The 26,983-nt window shown below is 39.6% G+C and overlaps 1 protein-coding gene across 26 annotated transcripts in view; it reads right to left on the reverse strand.

The window, feature by feature from the left end:
* Positions 1–26,983, reverse strand: part of LOC148420513 (calcium-activated potassium channel subunit alpha-1a) — a 219,608-nt gene that overhangs the window by 136,254 nt on the left and 56,371 nt on the right. For all 26 annotated transcript variants that reach the window (XM_088420935.1, XM_088420934.1, XM_088420919.1 and 23 more), the window contains exon 2: positions 14,244–14,414. In XM_088420935.1, coding sequence (XP_088277061.1) covers positions 14,244–14,414 — 171 coding nt within the window. The remainder of the gene's footprint in view (positions 1–14,243; positions 14,415–26,983) is intronic.

A 26,983-nucleotide genomic window follows, 5' to 3' on the forward strand; every position in this document is an offset into this window, starting at 1 on the left:
TGTGTGGGGTTTTTTTTTTTAATGACAATTTATTGTAAAGGGATATATGATTTAATTTTTTTTTTTTTTTTGTCAATTAAAACGTGACTTGTATTTGGTGTGTTGTAGTGCTTACCAGAAAATTCTATCATGGATATTATATATTTAAAATGCATTTGGTCACAGAAAGAAAATCAAATTTTGAGGACATTTTGATGCTTCCACAATTTTGTTTTGATCTTTTTTCCTCAAGATAATTCGTAACACAAAGATATTGCAGAAGTTAAAAGTCTCTCCAAATATGCAGCTTGCATCAAAGCACAGGAAGACTGGATTTGCAATGAAATTTCATATTTCATTCCACAAATTGATTTACATTTCATCCCAAATAAACAAGTATAAAAATGGAAATGTGTATGTGATAGCGCTGCCCTGTCCCAGATGTTTACATTATTTACTATTTTATTTATACAATTATACATGATTTTTTATTTTATTATTTCAATATATTATATCCGTATTTAATCAGTACATGATTACTCATAACGAACTTCAGAACTTTTACCTTTTTTTTCAACTTTTTTCTCTCCACGGTGGGAGGTGTGTACTCATTGTAAAAAAAAAAAAAATTGAACATCATGGTGACACAACTTGCACAAATGAAAGCATTCTATCAAAAGTTGAATTACACTCATTAAAGAAAGACACACCAGAACTGACAAAGAATTACATTAGGATTATTCGCAGGTGTTCGGATGACAAATTAATCTGCTTGCCTGTGGCATTGGAAGTCAGGAAAATGATGACTGAGTGCGATCGAAACATTATTTTTTTTGGTTTGTTTTTTTACATTATTAGCGTACATGCGTAATCGAAAGGCATTTTAGAAACTTTTTATAAACTGTTAACTTTATTTGAACGTTTATTCAAAGAATTAAATTAAAAGTAGAAACAAACTCGTTCAAGAAAGAGAGCTGGCGATATTAATTATGTAATCATTTGCCCAATTTCGGATGACATGATGATGGTGCTTTCATCTTTAATTGGTCTCTTTGTCCATTTATATATCTCATTTGTGAAAATACATTGGAGAGGAGGCATTCCAGTTAATTTCAGGTAGCTTCACAGGAACAAAGTAGCAAGCTTGTCAGATCAAATGCACTTTAGCAACAGTGCACATCTACTATGATCTCATTTTTGTTAAATAATATATAACAAGAATATAGGGTTATATGTACAGTATAACATTAATGGGTCTCAATCAGTGGTGGACCATCAGGGCCAGCAAGACCTTCTCTGCTGGCCTAACATAACCTGACATCGTTATCATAACTATAATAAACTATAATAATTATAATAACTGTAATAAAAGGCAACCTCATTTTGAATTCATTTTAACTAAATATAAATATTATAAATATTTTTTAATTTATAAAATCATTCTCCATATTCTGTTCTTTTCGTGTCATACTCATTTGGTTATGCTCCTCCTAGTGTTGTAGTTTTAAGTTGGAGTTTTTAGCCAATTAGAATTCAGCTAACTTGTGTCGCCAGGTTGTATGTAATCTGCCAGCTCCCGGAGGTACTAGGGCATTCGCTTGAACAGTTGCAGGCTTCTGCGCAAGCACGGATGGATATGTTATACTTTAATAGACTGCTGTAATAGTCAATCGAGTCATGAGATCACCATCACGAGGCCTCACGTAACATGAGTGGATGCTCAAAAAAGCGTAGCTATTAGATAACCTGTCCCGAGTTCTGCTGGGAATGCCTTTTGTTTGCAAAGGATCGATTTGGTGTTTGGAGCTACACTGGATTTGAAAATTTCAATTTTTTAATCAAGGAAGCAACGAGACAGCAAAGCAAGGCTGGACACACGCGTTACGATGCTTTTAAAAACTTCTTGGTACACCCGAGTGGATATACAGTATTGTTTGAAGGTAAAGAGAGCTCCTCAATGTGCTAGGGTGCTTTAAAAAACTTTTGGGAACATCCAAGTGGATACACTGTACATGCATGAAGCGGTGAAGAAGAATCGGGAGGTATTGAAAAGACTGATCGATTGTGACCACAGTTTGTTTTGGTGAGTGCAAGGCTTTTCTTTATTTAATGTTTCATATTAAATATGTTTGTGTTACTTTAGTTCGTTCATATTAAATTAATAGTTAAGAAATAAAATTATGTTCTTATATTAAACTGCAATTTGTAATTTGGACTTCATAAAATTTCATGGATATTTATTTTAAATTAATATATATTTTTTTAAAGTTTTGACTGCATCACGTATAATGACTAGTTTTAATGGCTGATGCAGATTTATTGACATTTCAAAAGTTCCGTAAAATAGCCTGCGTAGCCCAGTACTGCTTACTTGTGCGAATGAGGGGTATTTATTCGAGAGTTTGACATCACAGATGGCGTACGTGTGAAAGTCACGGACCGCCACTGGTCTCCCTAATCTGAGGATAGTCTACATCAAAATGAGAGGCTCAAATTGATTGATGAAAAATAAGATTATTGTATATGCAGAGAATCACATCCATCAGCCCCTCACTGTGATTAAGCCATAAATATTTCAGTCCCTCTATGAGAAAAACATGGCTGTCCTTTTTAAGGCAATGTTTTTGTGAATTTTCCTTCATACTCCTCAATCGAGGAGACGTTGGCGTGCACTTTCTCCCACTCAACCACTCTGCTACAGGGTTGCTTCCTCAGGCATAAACAGCTATTCATCACATTCCGAGAATCCGGGTGTATGCCAATCGGATTGTTATTGATTGAGCTGATAAATGACAGCAACCTACGAACAGATAGGGAGGCTGAACAAAACAGCAGAGAGGAAAAGAAGGGGACAAGAGGGCGCAAGATTTGAGTTAAGGAAATGAGTGTTGACTTTCATTACGGAGGAGAACACTGGTGATTTGAAAGGAGGGTGATAAATGGATAGATTTGTCCCCATCCACTGCTGTTAATTAAAATTGGCACGGGATGTATCGATCGATTGTATATTTCACACCTCAACATGACTGATACGCTTCCAGAAAGGCTTTTTTTTCTTAACTGGACGGCAAATACATGACACACCCCTTGTCATTGGCTAAGGACATGCTAAGGCTAAGGAAATGTATAATTAAACTGTATATTGATTGTTTTAATGATAGCACATTTTGGGATTTTATTGTGTTGTTGTTTTTTTGGGGGGGAGGGGGCATTTATACGTGATACAATTTAAGGGATATACTAAATGTGTGTATGTGGTTTTTTTTCATTTGCTTCTCTTTTAAGTGACTGTTAAGAGTTTTACACTGTACTTAGTAACAGGCTTAAAACAGAATTTCTGAGATGTTACATTTATTTTATTTTATACAGGATTGAAATTAAACGTTAAGGTAACTGCTGCGGCAAGTCCAACTGGACAATGTTTTTAGGTCCTAAAGTAATGGATTTCTAGTACTTAAGTACCATGACGTCGGCCCAGGACGAAAGTTCGGTTCGTGTGGCGTTGAGCGCTATGTCCTCGGACGTTCCCGTCTGGTTCGAGATCACAGGCGGAAACTACGACAGCCGCTTCGACGTGGGTAAGGCCAGCGGAACCCTAATTGTGGCCAGGCCGCTGGACGCCGAGCAGACCTGCCGGCCTGCTTGCTTTCGGCGTGAGCGAATCTGCGCTGGTCAACAAGATCTTCACCGGCATCAATCTGGTGGTGCTGGGCTTCGTCATCATCTCGGGCTTCGTAAAAGGCGACACGACCAATTGGAACCTCACGCTGGACAACTACACCAGGTTCCTGAATCAAAGCAACGGCAGCAATGTTGAAAAAGATTTTGGGACCGGCGGATTTGCTCCGTTTGGCCTCGCCGGCATCCTGTCTGGTGCCGCCACCTGCTTCTACGCCTTTGTTGGCTAATTATTCTGTACTACCACATACATAAGATGGCGGCGCGTGTATACGAAGCGGCCACTCGCTCTCCCGACAATGCGTTGTCTTGTGCACATGTAAAACGCAGAGGATAGTGAGAAACGCTATTTCGATTCCTTTGTATGTTAAGCACATGTGAAGAAATTGACAATAAACTTGACTTTGACTTTGACTTTGACTTTGAATAGTTCCCCAATTAAACACAACATAGCAACCAGATAATAAAATTGTCACTGATTGGTCATCGGTTATGTTTCCCATAAAAATGCTGCTAGCCCTCAAATTCCGCCAAGTATTGTAAACTAGTTCAGATTACAGTGTGATTGTTGTATCTTCTAACTACTACTACTACTACTACTACTACTACTACTGCTAATAGTAGTAATAGCTGGCAGTATGTCATTAACACTAATATGATCATTATTACTATAACTACTAGGAGTAATAGTTGTAGTAGTAACAAAAGTAGATTTAGAAATATTAAAAACAACTTTATCTTACAGTAGTTAGTTTAAGATAAAACTTGTTTTGTTTCTTTGGTAACACGTAATCATTAAATCAGTAATTTAAAAAAAAAACAAAAACAATAATTCTGTGGTACAGTAAATAACACATCCGCCTCACAGTTAAAGGGACCCAAGTTTGAACCCAGCTGGTTCTGGCCTTAATGTGTGGCATTTGCATGTTTTCTCCGAGCATGCATGGGTTTTCTCCGGGCACTCCGGGTTCCTCCTGCATTCCAAAAACATACATGGTAGGACATACTAAATTGTCCTTAGGTGTGACTGGGTGCGGGCATACTGTAGTTGTTGGTATCTGTGTGCCCTGCAATTGGCTGGCAACCAGTTGTCCAATGCCTACTGCCCGAAGCCCGATGGGATAGGCGGCTAAGGATAAGTGGCTTTAGAAAATGGATGGATGGAACAATAATTCTGTGGGAGTCATCAAATTTTATATTACCATCAGGATGAATAATTATGAGATTTCTTGGGACTATTTTATGTCTGGATCTCCTCAAAAAGGCACAGTAGACAACAATGTCAATCTGTATTTTTTTTTCTTCCTTTCTTTTTCATTTTATTTGTTATGAAGAGATAATGTACAATATATCAATAAACATTTCAACAATGAAATAATAGGTGCACCATTTATAGACAAAAGGCTAATTTCCATTGGTAGTCCCCCATGTCGGAAGGAGCATGGCATGTTTTCTTGTTGAATCTGTTGAGGCAATATTATGGTGCGTTCCTTTAATATGAAGGGAGTGAGTGGGTGGATTTGTTTTGTTGTCCAACTTCCTCATGAGTTCCCTCACACATGCACGGCTCCCTTTGGCTGGACAAAGCCACTGATGCAAAACCCTCAAGTTTGCAATGGGGCGATATATGCAAACAAAGGGGCCTGCCCGGTACAGGACGCCGGCAGTTATTTTCATGCGGAGGGATGAAACTGTTGTCACGACGCAGGAGCTGAGGCTGTTTTGACAGCTGTGCTCATGCTGAGGAGTTTGCTGACAGCAATAAATTAGTTACACACAGTCAACGGGAAAGCGTAATCAGCGAAGCCAAACAGTCATACACAAACACGGTCGTGCATTTATGCAACCCAGCATGCAAACAACCACACATTCACTTTAACACAAACACATACAGAAAACATACAGTACTGTATCAAGTGATACAAAAAGGCATCAGACACATACACACACAATAGTCAGGGGTGCAAATACAATTTGTCAAACTGTCAGCCAACTGGTGTAAAACACTGAGGTAAACACAATGAACAAGTGTGGAAAACAAAGTGAATGACAGCTGTTCTCAGAGCAGGAAAGAGGTCAATCCCAGGGAACATGCTTGAACACTTTCACACTCATTTTCTCCACAACAAGATGCTTGAGGAAAGATTCTACAGCAGACACAATGGTCTGCAACATACAAATTTGTGCAGTGGCCTTGCACATTTCGCTTTGTTGCCAAGATGCACCCAATGGTGCTTCTTTTAAGAAATAAAGTGCAAATTCATTACTTATACTAAAGAAGGCACTGGAAGATAACCGGTTTCGCAATATATCACGGTTTTGGAAGTCACGGTTATTTAAAACGGTCCAAGTCAAAATTGGTATTTTTTTTTCCGCCCCTCCCACGTTGTCTGCCTTAACGGACAGCTGCAGACTGTATATCACACGTTAGACCTCCTCTGCAGCAGCCAATTACCTCGTCTTCAGTGGTTTTTAACCTGGGTTCGATCGAACCATAGGAGTTCGGTGAGTCGGTCTCAGGGGTTCGGTGGAGCCTCTGCCGCAGAGGTTTTGTTTTTTTTTTGCCTCCACCGCAGAGGTCCACTCCTCAGTCTAGTCTGCAGTTAGTGGGCACAGTCATTGAAAGCGTCCTGCTCTGAGACTTCCTACCGGTCCTACCGAGCTAAGCTAACGATTGTCACCACAATAATAATTGTGAGCACGGTGTCGGCTACTGCGAGTTTTGCGATAGCCCCCCCGAATCAAACTTTTGCTTTTTACAGTAAGTGGCATCAGAGATTGTCTCGAGAATACCGCTCTAGATGCCTAGCAGTGACCGATGTTTATTTTGAAAAATGCCAGATGGCATTTGGAACATAACCAACATCATTAAGGGACGCCAGTCAGCGTCAAGCATAAAATGTGCCGTTCTAAACCTCGTCTGGTGTTTTTCAACTTGAACATCAGTCACCAATACCCATCAAGTGATGTTCCATTTGCGGTCTCAGATGTTACTAGATGCGTAAAGCGGTGTTCCAAATGCCGTACGACACAACACATAAGAAATGCAGATTAGCGTTGTATGATCTCATTCGTTTGCCATAACAGAAGGAACTTGTTTGTGCGTGCATACGTGTGTGGGGGAAATAGTCAATGTAAAATGACAGAATCCAAATTGTACTACTACTGTAGTTGATAACAAAATATAGTAGTTGAATGATTGATTTGATCTTTCTTTTAAAATATTGTTATTTTATACTGTGTCCATATTTCAGTTAAAATGGCATGTGTGGAATCAGAATGAATTCATCTATACGTTTAATGGTGAGCAAAACTGTGTTGGGCACTGAAGATTTGTCTTGATTTTATTTACATATATAGTTTAATTTAGCATGGTAAATGTTTGTTTTGTTACAAATACTGTATTATATATTTTGTTTGAAAAGAAAACATTTTATATTGTAGGAACATTGATATTTAGCAACAAAGAAAAAAGGCAATTGACCAAAAAAAGATATAAAACTATTTGTTTTGGAGCTGTAATTTCTATACGGTGATTTTTCCTCAAGGTTCTCATGCGCTCAGACTCTGACATTGTCCCGTGCTTATACTGAAGTAAGTTTAGAGTCCAACAATGAAATATCAGCTGTGAAATATTAATAAACAACACAAATCTTCAAAGAGTCTCCATCATTATAACATGCTTTTAAAACTTTTCGCCCAGAAAATTTTCACCATCGATTTTACACTTTCTGCAAAAACATTTGTGTTCAAAATTACCCAATCTGGGCCAAAAATGCACCGATCTACTTCTTGGGTAAATTTGACAGAATTTCTCAGTTGTTTTGAACTAAAAATCCAACTTCTGGAGATTTTTTTTTTTATTTTATTTTTTTTTTATGAGCCATTTTTTTGTGTAAGTGCATGTGAAATAACCCAGAGGTTTGCCGAAAGTAGTATATTGGTCAATTTTGTCCCAAATAGGGTTATTTTTAAACAAACTATTAGAAATGTGAGCTTCATAAAATCGTATAGGAAAATATGAAACTGTTGCAAATATGTATCAAATTCCCATACATTTCAATAAAAGGAAATAAAATAAAACCACAATGAGCTGAATTGCAATACTAACCGAAAATGTGATTAGAGACAAAATGTGTCCTTAAGAATAGAATACCTTTGTCAAATTATGAAATTGCTTCCATTCAACTTCAAAAAACACTGCCTTTCACCTGGTTATCTCATGAACAGATTTGATTCATACTTGAACACATACAGTAAATGTCTCCCCCCAAAAATGTTTCCCTTTCAGGAACAAAAAGAGGAATGTATTAGTTCTACCTTGAATTGCACTGCATTATTAATAGGACTTCAGAATGTAATTCTTCTTCTTCCACCTTCATTTAACCAGGAAGAAATCCATTGAGATTTACATCTCTTTTGCAAGGATGTCCTGGAGAATAATTTACAGAAAGCAGAATTTAACAACGTTAATACGAGATGGAAAGAGGAATGTCTAAGTAAAAAAGAAAAGACAGAAAATAATAGTATTAGTAATACTGGAATCTACCCCTAAAGGAACATTTCTACAAATAAAAGTCATATAAAATTTGACATTAACAACTAGAGAACAAATGAAGTACATATATGTAAAGGTAGAGTCAATGTGAAGATTTCAACTTAAAAAAAAAAAAAAACCCTTTCCCAAAAATGTCCTCTAATCCAGCAGCCACATGTATGTCCATGTTTACCACCGCATCAACAACCCCAAAATTCAGGTTGGCGAACATCGACAAAGTCGGTCAGAATAAGGTCATTTAAATTTTTCAAGCAAGACGGTTCAGGCTAACACAGAGACAGATGTCTTGTATTCGATAACATAAAGAATATATGGGTAGATATGTAATGTTTGGGTTGATAGGAAGGCCAAGGCATGACCACGGGCTTTGTGAACAGATGGTCCCCGGTTGCCGCCCAAGATCCCATTAAGAAAGATGGCGGGACCTGACCTATTTGTGGAAACGAGCATGCCGCGCAAATTCACCGTGCAGAGAGATAGTGAATAATCGACGGTCGGAGGTTATAATCCCTGTTTTTCTTGGACATTATGGGATTACATACATTGTCAGTGCAACATTAACACAGGAATCAATTAGTCATGCCCAAAAAAAGAATTTCAGGCCACTTGTGTTTCCAGCTCTCCGACGGGAAATGTCCTCGGACGCCGTGCCCTTGGATGCTTTGTGAAGTCTCTCAGCAAAGCACACTGGAGCGATACCCTTGTCAAGAGCTTGATGAGGCATCCAGAGGTGCCATGCTTTTCACCTAAATGTAGCCCACTTTTGAATGAACAGCTGCTCAGGGGGCTCTCAGCAACAATTCCTCCTCAGACTGCAAGTGGCATGCCATCGCTAAGATTCTTCCTGGTTTGCATAAATCCATCCAAAATGACACTTTCACCTATCGGTCCATTTCCCTCTTCATTTTCAGAAGTCACATGAGATTAATTTTATTACACTTGATGTCTGTTGCAATGACCCTGAGATCAGTGGGCAGAAAGTCACACTAGAGACACTATTAAATATTTGATGTGGTGCGATTCCGAAGAGGAACAGGCACAAACAAAGACACTCATAGACAGCCCTAACGTTAACATCAATCTTATCCCTGTGCACATGGAGTGGCACATAGAGTGACAGTGCTTTATTGAAACAGAATTATGTGGCATGTTTCTGTGTGACACTCAACTGACAATGAGAAGTTTGACATGTAATCAGTCAGTGGTCACAATGTATTATCAGCACAGTCCGAACACCAATACCTACAGCCCTGTTGTTATTGGCATTGCGTACAAAGTCTGAACAATCTCACAAGCCTTAATAGGTTTCTGCTCAACTAGCCTTCTTGCTAATCACCAGAATGAGCTGTTTCTCATGCAGCACATGTCAGTTTGTAATGGTTATGCGCCAGGGGTGGATATTTCATTCCACTCTCATCAGAGCAAACCAGTTGGGCAAAGTCAAATCACACATTACGGACAACGGAAAAAAGCTTCTCACACCACTCAATCAGCACAGCATGGTGGAATAAAATAAGAGAAGCAGGGTCTGTCTGATTTAGTGTAATTCCCCAAATATAAGACACACTTTTTTTCCCAAAATAGGGATGCCAAAACAATAGGTGCATCCTATAAATGGTAACTTAAAAACTATTAAAACATGAGCCGAGTTTTGATGCACAGATGTGCATTTTTATATCGACCGTATTCTTATTTACAACAATTACCGTAACGGGGCGAGCAAGTGGGCGGTTGTCAGGTGGCTGTTAGCAGCAAGTGCCTGTTGCCGCCAAAAGCATTTCGTGTTAGCTGGGGTTGTTATGGTTTGAACTACAGTTATGCATCAAACTTTATTTCAAAATGTTAATGTTCCTCAAACAGGTCATTTTAAAATTTCTAGTTCATTACAGTTCATTCTCACTGAGGATTTCCCAGAATTTTGTATCCCTGTTTTTCAATATTCCAAATATAAGTTGTTTGACTCCTCTAAAAGGGTGTCTTCCTACTGGGTATTATCATGCATCTCCTCCTGACAGAAGAGCAGGAAAAACTCCCACAGCGAGGTGTCATCCAACATAGGTAGTGAGGTGAAGACGTACTTTTGATCCACAAAGGCAAGCAGCCCATAAGGTGGTACTTCAGTGAGGCCCAGTTGGCCCTTAAACTCCACCTGAGTGATTAAATCAGAAAATGCCCTCAACACATCTTGAGTGCGGCCCACTTGTGACTGCATCACTCAAGTTTTGAGCAACAACACCGTGGGCTTTTTTGCTTCTTTTGCATTTTGGATTGGAATGGAGTCGGGATCAAGCTGCTTTAATCGCACCTGTGTGTGTGTCTGTGTGTGTGTGTGTGTGCACGCGTGTGCGTGTGTGCGTGCGTGTGTGTGCGTGTGCATACAAACTATGGAGCAGGTTTAGTGTGTAGTATGTGGACAAATTTGAGCAGCCACAAATGTACATAGTTCGCCCACGTGAAGAAATGCTTATTCACCTACACAAAATATTCATCAGCACATATGTACACACACATTGTACTGCATATCATTGCGTCACGTATGCGAATTTGCGAACTAGGGAAAATTACCAGGCATAATTATGATCCCCATTGGAAGTCAGTACAAATGAGAAAAGGTGATATTCCTTAGCATATCCCATAAAGCAACCGGCAGATCATTGCTCTCCAACGCATCCTGCTCTGATGTCCTCCATGCAGATGCCTCTAACTCACTCGCTCACATACATTTATGCAGAGCGGCTAGAGGCAGAGCTGTGAGATGAAAGTGTGAGAGCATACCAATGGATGAAAGAGTGGCTCATTTTGTAAATTGACAGCTCCCCATAGGATTCTTCATATTCCGCCAGGAAAGCCCCATCCTTCCCAGTTTCCCCACCAGCCTTGCCAAGAATTAATCAACTGTCACAGTACGGCACACTTAAAAGTGATTGCTCCAGCAATTCTATTCAGATTTTACTCGGTTACGACTGAGTAGGGTTGGTTAGGCAAGAAATTGTACTCCAAGAAGAATACTGTTACTTTCAGAGGTGAGCACTTCATGAGCAGTGACGCACTGTCCGTCAGTCAGTCATCGACGGACGTCCATTTTGCCAGCGGACCAACGAATGACGGGAATGCCCAAAATTAACGGCAAGTTAAAATTTCAGAAGTGCAATTTCCATCCATCGCTGTAATCGTCAGGACAGGCCGAGTGAGGGCTTGGTGAGTGCAATTGCAGGGCTCATTTAAAACTATAAATGTTGATTGGATTTTTAAATAGTTATTATTCTGGAGTGAAAACTTTAAGGAAAAAAAAAAACGTTTTCAGACTTATCGTAAATGAAAAATGACTTGTCCGCATGAGTGATGGGTGAAACTGAGATCTGGAGTGCAGGACAAAGGCCAGGTGTGGCTCAATGGCAGTAGCATGGATGCGCAAGATGTCTTGTAAGTGAGAGTCCGATAGCCGTGTCCTCACACGGCTCTTATTTAAGTTCATAACCGAGAATGTCTTCTCACACAAATACAGCCTGAACAAGCTTAGCATTTTCTTACCAAATGGTCAAATCTCTCGGAACTTGTCCTTATCCAGCTGTCGGTAAAAGTTGTAAAATATTGCTGCTGTGAGATTAAACGAGCTTCAAGATGTTTCAGTTTCTCGCTGCGTTCATTACCTGTGATCTTGCCATATACGTCAGCATGTTTTGGTTGGTAATGTCGCTTCACATCGAACTCTTTAAAAACAGCCACTGTCTCTTTACAAATGAAGCAAACACAGTTGTTTGGTATTTCAGTGAAGAAATAGTCCAATTTCCACTCATCCTTGAACCGTCGGCCCTCGCAGTCAACTTTCCTCCTTTTGTTGATTGTTGCCATTTTAGAAAGTTAGGGGCTCACACAGTCAATTACTCATATACTCATTTGCTGTTCCTAATTGAGCCTATAGATGAAAGCAATTAGCACACGCACGTAACAGCGCTGCTGCCCAATGTATTCATTCTCCATGCGGGCCAGACATTATTGATTTTATGACGGAGGCTGCAGGCCAGATGGAAATTGACCAAGGGCCGCATATGGCACCCGGGCCGGACTTTGGACATGCCTGCTTTTGTGCAAATGGACCGTTTCATTGTGTACATTCAGCAGGCTTCCAGTCAAAAAGCGCTCGCTGGAATTGGGAAAGTGCTCGCCACTCGTAGTTTTGATAGATTGTGTAACATATTATTTAGTATTTATGGTGTTTTCATTTATTTACATTGTTTTCTGTTTTGAATGGATGTGTTCTGAGTTAACGCATTTGAGTGACGTGTGTGTGAAAGAGAGAGAGAGTTGTGGGTAGAGTGAGATTGACGTGAAAGGGTGAAAAAATTAAAAGAGCAGACTTGACTATGCGTTGCTCCTGTCGTGTTATGCTATTTTGTAGGAAGACAGCAGAATTAGGAATCACGCTTTTACCTTAAGGGAATTCGAGAAGCTTCCTCCTTCCCCTTCTCAAGTTTACAAATTGCACAGTTTGAATAATGTATATGATTAAGTTAACAGCTGCAAAAAAAAAAAAAAAATCTAATTAGGCTCCATTCTCATGCAGTGTGTGTCAGCTTCTTTAGTTCATCATCCTGCTTGTCATTCACCTTTTTAGTGTCAGGAGGGGGAGTGCAAATCCCCCCATCCCTCCGCCTCATGTCATCAGGTCAACTTCAATAAGGTACCCCCTCCACTGTCCCTTGGTCTGAACGCAAACGAATGGGCCGAAGACAAGGAACCTCTGACCCAGAACCCTGCAACCGGGAACTCAAAGTTCGTGGACTGTTTTGGTCTGAAAGGGGCCAATGTGACTCAGGTAAAAGTAAACCTTAGTAGTGACATCCACAGTGTCTCAGCTGGAAGCAGCCAATTGTTGTACTCCTTTTTCCTCAATTGCAGCAATAATTATAGCCTGATGACCACATTCTCAATCAATTACTGAGCCCACCCCTAGCTACTATTTTATGGTATATTTTAAGCTGTCAAATCAAGCAGACTGCTTTTACTGCTCAATTGTTGCACATGCTTTTAGTTCAGTCTACAATTGGAACAGTACCATTAAACAATTGAATATGAAATCATTTTCCCTCTGTGTGACATGACCAAGGCTTCTAACAGACATTGTTACGCCTAGTGAGGGAAAAGCTAATCAGTTACAATCAGGATCCCACATATTCACTTTAAATATCAGTAGGATCACTTTTTGATTGACACCACCAGGATTGCATTAATTAGCACTTGAACATTGAAGATACTCAACTCAAGAAAGCTGTAATTCCTAAATGGCAAATGCCTTTTTTTGGTGAAACCTCCTTAACCCAATGCTTAAAAATCTGTATGTCAATCAAATTCTGATTATTTTAAATCTGTACTAATGTAGTGCGATTAATTATCAACTTCAGCTTGTTATTTCCCACTTGTACTCGTCAAATCAACAACGTAAGTGTGTTCACTCATTGGTTCAGCTGGCAAAGTAAATACCACCCTCGTGCAACAGCATGCCTTATGTCGACTATAATTGCTAATTGGACAGCGTCTGCCAAATCAGCGTTTCAGACAGATTTTGACGTCAGATAGCTTCTCTGGAATCTAAAAACATCTCTTAATCCAGAGTGTACATGACATAAAATGACGTGAGAAGGGGATCAGATCAACTTTGTACCCTTAGTTTGCTGAACCAAAATGCTCTTATTGGTGATAAGAATGTAAATGTAAATGTTGGTAAAAGGAGTAGTGAGGATGGGATGGGGTGAAAGAGCACAATTCAAAGTATACATAGCTGATTTGAATGTTTCGAGTTACGTATGCACTGTAGCACAAAAAACTGTAGCACTTAGGCTAAATATTGAGTAAAGCCAATCTGGGATGATGCCAACTTGAGTGTGAAACCAAAGTGGGGGAGGTCTTGCCCCAGGAATTAAGACCAAAATGCATAATTTAGTTCAATGCGGGGTTGTCAATTCACAACACACAGCTGAAGAAAATATTTACAGGTACATTTTTAAGAATAGGAAAAAAAGAAAAATACCAGAACTCTGCCAGTGAGGGTCTGAGCAGAAATCATGACGCCGGCCCAGTCTTTGACAGAAGTCATCCATCCCACTTCACTGGCCGGGACCTCCTCAGTCTTCTCATCAGGACTCTTTAGCGCCCTGTCTGCAGCTTGATTGTTGGCGGGGTTGTTCACTTTCTGAGCCTCCTGTATAATAAAAAAATAAAGTGAGTTGAGAACCACTAAACAAAACAAAAGCAAAACAAACATATTTCTAAATTGAATAAGAGAATGTATAAAATTTTGGATACATTTGTGACGTGTAAATTTGATATACAGTACTTTTACTTGCGTATTTATGATTGTATATATGAATTATGTGCAATGTCTTTTAAGCTTCACTAAAATAATCCATCAAACAAAAGGAGATAAAAAAAAAGAAAATGCTATTGAAGTATTGATTTCGATTTTGAAATGCTATTTAACTAACAGTATTCTGTTAGTGTTGAAAATATACATCCATTTTCTATAAATATGTTGGGACTAAACATGCAGGCAAGTTCAGTCTGTTAAAGATAGGATATTGCTGTTGGCAGACAGTTACCAAAAAAATTAATTAAAAAAAAAAATGCCTGCGGGCACCATGTTGGTGACCCCTGCTTTAAACGACTGGCTGGTACTGAGAGGCAATTCAGGGGTTCGAATATTGTTAACAGGGTTCCTGCAGGCATAAGCAAATTAATAACTTTTTGTCATATTAATGTTGTGACAGGAAAAGTATGGTTTTCTTTCAAATTAAGAGCAAATTAAATTGAACATGAATCAACCTATAGCTAATATGTCTTGTAGTGCCTTCATTTTTGGTAAGTTTCATATGGATGTGGTTTCGCTACCAGAGCAGAGTGATTGTCGGATTGTCAGTGTAAATAACCATATGTTCAAAAGTTACGGTCACATTTTAATTTGAAATTTGATGCTTAACTGTAACTTCCAGTTTTTCCGTTTTATTTTTCTTTGCACTTCCTACGGTGAAGGTGAATATGGAGTATGGGGTTGTATGGAAAAAAGTAGCTCATTAATAAAAGGAAAAGAAAATTCATCAGTAAAAGCGTCAACCTTGGTCAGGGGGCTTTGCTAGAGTCAGACTCAAATCATCCTGGTCATCAATTTTTCAACCTGTTGCCCTCAGGCCAGTGTTAAGGGCTCAAAAAAGCCAGACAAACAGACTTGGAAACGGCTTTTTCCCCAGAGCTATTAATACTCTGAACAACAAAAAAACAAAAACAGAATGAAAATAACAAACACACTCTGAGAAACTATGCTTTTTATTCTATCGTATTTATTCATTTTATTGCTCATATTGTATTTTTCAATATGCACTAACTTCATTGTATAGCAGCTATACAATGACTATAGACATTCTATTCTATTCGTGTTGCAATTTTCCAAATGTACTTCCTAAGTTAAATAAAATAAAGTTGGCACAGCCAGTTGTCTTTTTGCGCTAGTTGGGAGGTGAATTAAAAATATTTGATAGGTGGTACAGCATTGAAAAAGGATTGAGAAGCACTGCTTTAAACTATCAGAACAAGTAAGATTGTTGGACTCTTCACTATAGTATTAGTATGTCATACGAGCTCCTGAAACAACATTTGCGGGAAAGCTTTGGTAAAAATGATTTTCATTCATGATTAGTTCAAAACCTCTGAGGGGGGAGAGAGGGCCATCACGCCATAATGGCATCCATCTGCTGTATGCTGCACACGTGCGTGCTTGTGCTTGAATGGGCGTGTATTGAATAATGACAGAATGATATATAGTTGCCCTTTTCATTCCGCACATATGCTTCTTTAAGTTAATTGTTCCTTGGGGTGACTGTCATGCAAGCGTTTCACTGCTAATTTGTGCATGCGGGACAAATAACGGAAGCAGAGTCATGTTGCAACATTCTGATAGGCCTTAGACTAATGTAAAATGTCACCCGTCATGTGCATAAAACAGAAGCATCTTTGGAGAATTCGGTCTTGTTGAGACAAAATTGTGAAGTTTATTTAACATCAGACGTGAAGTGCATCTATTTGGAATGCATTTTTAAACACTTCAGATTAAATAATAAGTTGTGGAAGAGACCCATGTAAACTGATCAATAGTAACAACTTGTGGAAAAAGTAACTATCCACCCATCAATCAATTGTGTTGACCATTTATCAGAGGGGTCGCAAGTGTGCTTGAGCCTATCCCAGCTCTCTTTGCGCAACAGGGGGGGTACACACTAACTGGTTGCCTGCGAATCACGAGGTACAGGAAGTCAAAAATCACTCACACACACACAAACACAAAATAGGACAATTTAGAATTTAAATATGCTCAGCATGCATGTGTTTGGAATTTGGGGGGAGATCAGAGTATGCAAGCTCCACGCAGGATGGCTGGAGCCCCATGCAAATCCACAGCCTCTGCACTGTGAGGCTGACATGCTAACCTCTCTGTCACTGTGTTGGCCAACGAATAAATACCATCCATCCATCCATCCATTTTCTATAACCGCTTATCCCCACAGGGGTCGCAGGCTTGCTGGCACCTATCTAAGCTGGCTACGGGCAGTAGGCGGGGGACACTCTGAACTGGTTGCCAGCCAATCGCAGGGCACACAGAGACGAACGACCAATCATGCGCCCAATCACACCTAAGGACAATTTAGTATGTCCAATTCACCTGCCGTACATGTTTTTGGGGAGTGGGAGGAAGCCGGAGTGCCCGGAGAGAACCCACGCGGGCTCGGGGAGAACATGCAAACTCCACACAGGAAGGCTGGAGCCAGGTGGATTTGAACAGGGACCTTTGAACTGTGAATACATGTGAATAAATACATTTTCCAAATTCAAACATAAAAGGTTTTCATCTGACAGCAATGGCAAGTTCAGTTATACGCGGGGGGAAAAAAATACAAGAAAAGATAGCAGCTACGGAATATTTTCCACAAAAATAAAATTATTCCTTTGTAACTGCTGAGCTTAAAAACCTAGCTGAAAATGAAAAATATATTTAACCAAGCAAACCATTATTATTATTATTAGTATTATTATTATTAGTATTATTATTATTATTATTATTATTATTATTATTACTACTACCACCATCATTACATCATTTACATAATATAAATAATTCTTATATTTGATTTCTTCCATAGATATAGTACATCCACACCATTATTTAAAACACAGAAACGGATAAATGAGTGAATAAATGCAGCAGTGTAGTTGTCTGTGGACTCTTAATGGGTTCATCGAAAAACATTATTGATTGTTTAATTAATCAAATGAACTTAACTATTTTTAAAGAGCACATTTAATCAGCCGCTGCTGCGTAAAAATGCCGTACTTGTGGTTAAAACAGAAAGGTAAAACTAATGAAATGGAAAAACAAAATAAATAAATAATAACTACAAATAATCCATCCATTCATTTTCTATAGCCGCTTCTCACTAGGGTTGCAGGCTTGCTGGTGCCTATCCCAGCTGTCTTCGAGCGGTAGGCGGAAGACACCCTGAACTGGTTGCCAGCCAATTGCAGGGCACAAAGGTATGAACAACCATACACATACTCAATCACACCTAAAGACAATTTAGAGCGTCCAATAGACCTGCTCTGGACGTTTTAGCTGTGTTGGAGGAAGCCGTAACGAACCCGGCGCGAGCTGGAATTTAACTGAAACCATTGGTCCACCAAGCCACCCAGTACAATTAATATGCATTAAAAATTAAAAAAAAATACAATAAAAAAAAACACAACAGTCCTGAGTCTCATCTTGAGTCGAAGGTCAAATGATAGAAATGTGTCTTCAGACAAGCTGAGACATGTTGGCCAGGTAAGGGGACTTTGCTGACATTTAACATAAGGTCATTCTAAAGAGAAGGGCCTGCATCAGAAAAAGTTTAAATTCCCACTGTTTCCGCTTAATCCACAGCACCTTCGGTAGCATCTGGTCCACAGACCTGAGGCCACAGGCAGATGTATGAGGGTGAAGGAGCGCTGCAAAGTAAGGTCAGGCAAGTACGTTTTACGATTGTGTAACAAGTAGAAGTACCTTGAAATGAAATGTACAGGGAGCCATTACAGGGAGTGCAGAATTGGCGCGACGACGTATGCTCCCTCTTATGAGCACCAGTTAGAAAGCAGCTTTTTGAACCAACTGGAGTTGCTTGAGGTAGGACTGGGTACAGTCATCCATCTTGTCAAAAGTAACTATTCCAAAACAGTGCATACAAAAGTAATTAATGCAAGTAATGCATTACTTTTTACTGTAACGCGGTAATGTAATGTACTACAAACAAAAAAGCAATATTGTACTCGTTACAAATGAGAGTTACGTAATGCATTACAATGCATTTTTAGCCTAAAATTTGCCAAAAACACCGCAAGATCGGAGGAGAAAAGTCCGGGGCGAAATGTTTACTTGCTGATCTATTACAGCTAAGATGAAACGGCAGGTTGAATATGGACAATAAATACACAAGATAGACATACAACCATTACTTTCAGTTCGTCAGAGATAAAGATAAGGATAATGTAATTGTTTGATGCACTTTGTGCGCGACACCACTTTGCGAAGTAGGACAAGTAATTTGACAAACCACTTAGAGTGGGGCCATATTAACGTGAAGTTAGCGAAACTAAAACACGCAGAGGATTGAGCTCTCCCGCTGAGGGATGACACTTCAACATCAAGAGGTTAGAAGATTCGTTAAGAGATATGCTGCCACTTTCCACAATGGATTCACCTGCATTTGGAAACCTTGTCAGCAAGATCCCTGTCGCAACTAGCAATATTGGCAAGGTAAGCTAATGCTAATTTTCACTGGACAATTGCTTTTAATAATTGTCCATAAATAATAAAAAATAAAATTGTCTATAGATACACAAATTCTAGGGTAGCTGCTAATGTTAGCCCCACTGAAACCATCTATTTTTGAAAATAATCACTAACCTAACCAACTGATCTTGAATTTGAATATTAACATTGAAATTGTGAAATGCATTAATTGTTTTTTCGTACAACAAAAACAATGCATCACTATGCTGTGAAGCTAAATTACAAAGGGATTAAAAAAATGTATCTTGTCTTTAAAAGGTTTACAAAACAATACAATACATGTGAAATGACTTGTACCGGTTTTAGGTTTAAGCCAACCTTTCACTGGATGTGTAATGAGCATAATGAGCTGCAGTTAGAATGCCAAATCCATATTTCCAGTTACGGTGTTGAGAATAATATAAAAGTAACGCAATGGTAGTGTAATGCATTACATTTCAAATGCAGTATTATTGTAATGTAACCAATTACTTTGAAATGACAGCAACAAGTAATAAATAATGCATTACAGTTTGGAAGTACCTTGCCCAACTCTGTTGAAAGGCAAGTTGTCTAAATAGTTTTGAGATCGTTATTTTATTTTATTTTGTTATTATTTCTCTCTGGGATTTCTTTTTCCGCGTAAAAGATTGGGTTTGATAAATAGATAAACCAAAATTTAAAGAACAGTGGTACTTGTAAACTGGGACCTAAATGAACCATGCAACCGATGTCATGACCATTATGGATCCCTTAGGCCACAAAGACCAAACCAGACATACAAAACAGAGTGTGTGAGTACTTGAACATGACTGAAGAGCACTGCTATTATAAATGAGCCCGGCAGGTTGCTCTGTCCATTTCAAGAGGCCTGTCTCGTCATATTGGATTACATTTCATAATGATAGGGCATGGGCACAGCTGCCATTTTCCTAATTTGATTCCGACCCCCAGAACAATGCCAATAAACTAACCTTAAAACAGCAGGACTTAGTCATTAGATCATTATCTGCTCTTGCCATGGGGCCCCGGATCTTTAAAATGCCAGTAGCTAATTTGCTCATTTATGCTTTATTGGGTTATTAGTGTTAGACTCAAAGTGTCAACCAAGCAAGCATGTAATCAAACACACCTAATTTAAAATGTGTAACAACTGCTGCAGCAAGGATCCAACATCTAAGGTCTGTTACAGAATTAGGCCTAATTTCAGTGACTGGTTGCTAGAGAAGAGGAGTAGCCGTCCTATATAAAAGATTAGATAGGGTGCAATTTACGCAGGCTCTTACACACGTGATTTGCGACTAAAGATTTCTTCCACTCACGTCTCTCCAATTTCAGAAGAACACCATCTCAACGGTGCTAACTTTATGTTGTTCTTTGACTAGAATCTTAAGTGGTAAACTTCTTCATGTATTTAATAAATGAGTGTAACGTTCACAACTGTTTGATAGTGCCAAAACAATTTATAAATAGTCCAATTAAATGCACAACACCTTCCAACACTTCACCTCACAATTTTACATTCTCAGACGTCACGACTCAACTAGCATTTGTCTCTTTATTCACATGGCATCTAGGGTTTCACTCAGATTGGCTGTGTGCCCACTCCAAAGCACTCCTAACCTGTTGCGGTTGTGATGTCAATGCCTTGCAATGATTTCTTAACCGTAGATTTTTCACAGCGGAGGGCAGCTTTCAAAATGTTAAATTAAAACTGCAAATAATTGAAACAACTGAAGAATTTAGGATGTATGCATAAGTTGCCTCTTCCTGATCTACAATAATGTTTTCAGTTGAACAAATCAACTGCACATTTCCACCAATGTTAAAATGTTCTTTTACTTTAATTTTCTTTAGACATTAAGAAAAAGGTGGATACTGCTCGTGTCCATATGGAACTATTCAAGTATTTCCTACCTGAATTTGTTGTACAAAATAGAATGCTACTTTACAAAGCAGTTAAACAGACAGCTTCACAAAAAAATAATATGTTGTCCACCATATTCAGGTCTGGAGGATAAACTCAGCTTGAAACAGACAAGTCAACAAACTCATGTAAGTTATTTATTTTTTCTGTATACCCTTAAACAGTTAATATCAGCTTTGGTATACATTTTGATGTTGATAAGGTTTAGAAAATATTTGGAAGCAGTGATAGACACAATACAGTAACAAAGTTCTTTCAGAATTCAAAGGCCTCTCACTACTGAAATGCAGGACGACAAAAAAAAAGAGACTTTTGGCCCACAAATAGCTGAGAACCTAGTTTAACGTGTGAGTGACATAGCAAAACTATCACTTGACAAATAAATTACTGTAGTGGTTTACAAATGAACACATTTACAGTAAAAACAGCAATTTAAAAGTAATTATTTATATTAGGGAACCATATTGCTGAAAATGAAATATGCAATAAAGTATCACCATGAAATATTTATAACAAAAGTAATAGTCAATTGGGCCACCAGTGGTACCAGTGTGTTATTCCATTATCTTAAGAGAAATTGTATCTTGGTTGATAGTTCAACCCTGTTAAGCAATTCAAGCTAATGAGCTGACAGACATTTTCACTTCCATATTCAACCATTCCCTCAGTCAGAGAACTGTACCCTCCTGCTTCAAGAACACTACCGTTGTGTCCATCCACAAGAAGAGCTCCCCCACCTGCCTGAATGACTACCGGCCAGTCGTACTCACTCCAACCAATATGAAGTGCTTTGAGAGAATGGTCCTGACCCACATTTGGAGCAGCAAACCAGACACACTGAACCCCATGCAGTATGCCCACCAGCCCAACATGTCCACCGCAAATGCTATCACTGCTGCCCTGCACATCCCTCTTGCACAATTGGAGAATAAAGATTCCAACATCTAGATATTTTTATTGACTACAGCTTTACGTTTAACACAGTCATTCCTCACAGACTCACAGACAAACAATCTCCATTTGACTACAACCCACCGCTGCAACTGGTTGCAGGACTTTCTGACTGGCAGACCATGGTCTGTCAGGATAGGGAACAGGATTTGAATCATAATCATCACCAACACTGGAAGACCGCATGGGTGCGTCCTCAGTCCCATCCTCGACACCCTGTTCACCCACAACTGGCTGGCCTCCCACAAGGACAATGTCATCCTGAAGTTTGTGGAGGACACCTCCATGATAGGATGCATCACCGGTGGTGATGAAGCAGCTTACAGGATGTTAGGTGGCCAGACTGGTGGCGTGGTGTGAGGACAACAGCCTCACCCTCAACACAGACACGACCAAAGAGATGATAGTGGATATGACTGTTATGATTGACCTTGGAACTCGAACAGATTAAGGACCCAAGCCAGCCACACGATGAGGTGGATAGTTTATTAACTGACAAGGAAGAAAAAGAGGCATTCAAAGCATGGCAAAACAATGATCTACTGCGCAACAATGACGAAGTAGAGGAGGACTCATCAACCACTGCTCATCCAAGGTTATGAACCTAGGTGTCCGCATCAGGTAAGACCCCACCTGGACACTAAACACCATACAGCTGGTGAAGAAGGCTCAGAAGCGTCTATACTTTATGCGGAGGCTGAGGAGGTTTAGTATGTCACCAAGGGCCCTCAGCAACTTCTACAAATACATTGTTGACCCTATCCAAACCAGCTGCATCACTGTGCGGTACGGCAACTCCACTGCTATGGAGCGCAAACACCTGCAAAGTATGGTCAATTGCCTTCCCTGCAGAGCATCTACCTGCTCAGATTCCACAGGAGAGCTGCCTCAATCCGTCAGGAATCCGTCCCAATACGGACTGTTCACTCACCAGACCTTTCAGGTCATTGGTACATAAGTGTAAAATTCAGAACTCGTAGAACCAGAAACTCTTTCTTACACTCTCCCTGATCAGACTCAACAGCTACTAGTGGAACAATACAACTAAAAATCTCATACAGCTGTGACTATGCCAAGACCATGCAGCTTATTTCAGAATTTTTGCAGTTTTTATGCTGCTCTTTATTTTGCTCACCACTTGTAAATAGCCGAACCTAAGCCACCATGCACAAATGCACATTATTTAATCTACCATGCACACTTGCACATTATCGTGGGTATCTTGCACATTTTGAAAGGTACAGTATCCGTACATAACCTACAGTTAATACTTGTGGTCTGTTACCTGAGTGCTGTTTTTAGCCTGTTTTTTGTCTTAACTCGCAACTTACTTTTACATTTGTGCGGATGGCAAAGTAAGAATTTCAGTGTATGGAGAAATTTGTTTCTACACTGTTCACATGACAATAAACATTTTGGCTTTGACTTGACTCGAAGTTAATGCATTCACCATAACATATTTTACTTGGGCCTGTGGTTATGCCATTATAGTAAAATTTTTGTCCTTGCCCCTGCAACTTGAGTTCACATACGGCTGTTCAGATTTTGGTTTGGCAAGGACCACACATACTTGGAAATAGGAAAATGATTCCACAAAACAGTGTGCTCACGGGAATCACTTCTTTTTGTTGCACTGAATGAGTATTTTTATAGATGTTTAAGATGCCCAACGATGTGAGTGGTAATTGAATGCACGTCCAGTAAACTGCAAGAGTAAATACAGTACTCCCTTTCTTTTGCTTCTCCATCAGCTATTGATCGCTGAATGCAAGGACTTTTTTTTTTCTTGTTGCAAAACCTTGTTCAAAAAATTTTAAATCAATTGGCACAACATCCCGAGAGGCAGGGATCGACACACGTCTCTAAGGCCATGTCCAAGTAAACTCTCAATATTTGAGAGTGTGGTAAGACCAAAGAGTTTAGTGTGCACCTGAACACAGGGCGCAGGCATGGCACATTCGGCATCAGTGATGCGTTCAGGCGTGTTCATGCTTGCGTGCCAGTTGAGAAGGGGGAAATGAATAATGCAAGTCACCAAGTGATGGCTGGGCAAATAAGAGAAGACAATGTAAACAATAAATTGTTTCTAGTTCATTTGAAGGGCCGACTGTGTGGCCCGAGTCTAGGGAGAACTGCAAAGAGCCTATCATGGGAGAATCCATTTGCCGGCTATATATACACACCTGTGATGTCAACACACAGCGTGAGACTGCCACAGGGACAGATAATGGGATAGGAGATGGGATGGCCTGTAGCAAATTTTGTAAGCTATTTTAGGTTTTACATGTTTTTTCTCATTTTTTCCTAAATGTTGGTATGCGTGTGTGCGTGTGTGTGGTTTTTACCATCAAATTATCACAATGGCAAATTGACTTGAGATGTTTGTGTCATTGAAAACATGGTTTGCCATTTGGTGTGGCCTAGTGGTGACATATCGTATCGCAGACTTATTGCTCAAGTAACATGGAATGTCATCAGTATTGGGTAGGTTTTACGATTTAAAAAAGTCCATAGCAACGCAGCGCATCGTCTACTAATCTCTTATATTCACACGCTTTGATTACAATTTGAACTTTTTGTCTGCTCTGAAATAAAAGTCAAGAACTTAAGTAGGTAGTTCCTGTGCTATAAATTGTATAAATCCAAAAACTGACATTGCTGTCCAGCATGTTCATTTTTGTCAATAACACAAAACTGATCTTCCATACGCCTGGTTTTGTCAAAACACGCCACCTATATTTTTCAATTCATATTAGACTTGAGCTCTGTCTCCTTTTAGATCCCCATTTTTAAACGTGTATTCAGTTCATCTTCCTCCAGGAACACAGTTAATATTAGGATTGTGCCAATTAGCTGCGTACACAAGGGAAGAGGGACAATAATGAGAGGAACGGAGAGCAAGAGGGAAACAGAGAGAGGTAAAACGTGACACAGGGAGAAAGACAAAACAAGAACTGACAGCAGAATATCTACAGGACGGGGCAACAGAGAGCATAGAAGGATGAGGGCAAAGTGTCCAAAAGGAGAGAGGGACAAAACAACGGAACAAAGTTGACAGCCATAAAGACACAAATTATGCCAATGAACTAGAGCAAAAACATAAAGTTGCAGTAGGGAAAATGCAAGACAGACTCACAGAAAGAGCCTCATCTTCAAAGGTAAATTTAGATTTTAAGAGTGAGTGACCGATAGCTGCCCATGTGACCGTGCTGATCTAACAGGACTTGGCTTTAGTGCAGCTGTTCCTCTTGCTTTCGTCTCCATCGCTGGGGAAAACTCTATTCCAGTGTGAGCTTCTATTTATAGACTCACCCGGGGAGACAAGAAACGAGCGAATCTCAACACGCTCTGTTCGTCCTGTTTGCTATTTTAATGGCAGTACAGTTACCCAGTGTCCCTGGGTTACAAGCCGACACTGGGTCACGCCGCAAAGGGAATCGGGGCGGTGAACAGGGAGTCCTGTGTTGTGCAAATGCACACGGGCTCAGGTGGAAGACTGTATTTGATAACACCGTGTTTTTTTTTTCCATGCTTATGTTTACTAAAGCTAAAACAGACATCAAGTAAAAAACTAATCAGTGTTTTTGATGACACCATGTTTTTTTTTCCATGCTTATGTTTACTAAAGCTAAAACAGACATCAAGTAAAAAACGAATCAGTGGTCCGGATGTGTGAAAAGCAATATCGCCATTGTCTGACTACGGTAGCACCTTGGGGAGACTGGCCTGGATGTTGCCATAGAAGCACTTTTACCAGAACACGATAAACACATCTAATGCCTTGCCGAGTCAGTTTAATTATAGTATGATCTCTTTTCAGTCATACTACAACCTCACAAAGCTCTTCATTTTTAGTCCATCCTGTATCATAGCAGCATAACAACAGCAAAATAACATGAGCCACAATCTGATCTAAAGGGTGTTTGTTGCCAGAGTCAACTGCACATGGATGTACAATAAAAATAAAATAAAAATAAAATAAAAAGGAACAGTTACAGCAATTGTAACTCATTCCCAATTCACCTACCACTACACTGGCAATGATCAGTTGTTTCAAGGTGACTAATGCCGCTTTTTCGTCAGTCTGAGGGTTGCACCGAAACGGCCTCACCTGTTCGCAAATGTTCACGTTTACATTAGACTTTTCCAGGGTAAAGTGGTTCCAGCTTAACTGCTTTTTAGGACCATCTCTAAAGGAGTTCTGGCCGAAATGCTTTAGTTCAAGATCTATAGTGATTACCAGTAGTCGACAAGGCTAATAATTGATATTTTAAGCCAATAATCATTTCCGTGAAGAAAGGAACATTTATTGCAGTAAAAGGGATTTTTTGTGAATAAAACAAACCCCTGGAACTTCTTTTAATTGATTGAGATCTCTCTATCAACAATGAAAACCTCTCCTGTGGCTAATGGACAGGCATGCATGCAAGCAGCTAGCTGGTTATTAGCCTGCATGCTGCTTAGGTCTCCACTGTTTACTAGTGTGGGTTAGCCTAGAATCCCGCTGGAATTCAAGACAAGGCAATGTAAACTCATTTATATAGTGCAATTTAATACACTAAATAATTCAATGTGCTTTTCATGGTTAATAGTTTGTCTCTTTAGACTTACCCACCTTTAAAACATGATCTCTCTCCTACCATGCTCTGTGCCAGTGTGTGTGTATGGGATCACTGCCATACTGTATATGGCTTTCACTAGTGATTGGCTGTGATTCTCGCATAGCTAGCCAGTCAGATGCTGCTATGGGTGATACAGTGCTGGAGTGAGGCTCCATTACAGAATGTCAGAGACGTGCACGATCAGAGGCATAGGATTATTTTTTTTAAAAAAGGCGATGCCAATATGCACCAATACGGTGAATATCGGCCCCGATAATGATAATCAGCCCGATCCAACCAATCATCGAGCCATCCCAACTCTGAAATGGCAGTCTGGGACAATATCATCACTGTCAAGCAAGGAGCTTGGCTGAACAAATCAAAGTCAAGTTTATTGTCAATTTCTTCACATGTGCTTAACATACAAAGGAATCGAAATTGCG

The sequence above is a fragment of the Hippichthys cyanospilos genome, chromosome 8 (assembly GCF_059441005.1).
Source record: "Hippichthys cyanospilos isolate Australia breed blue-spotted pipefish chromosome 8, RoL_Hcya_1.0, whole genome shotgun sequence".
In the NCBI taxonomy this organism is placed as follows: Eukaryota; Metazoa; Chordata; class Actinopteri; order Syngnathiformes; family Syngnathidae; genus Hippichthys; species Hippichthys cyanospilos.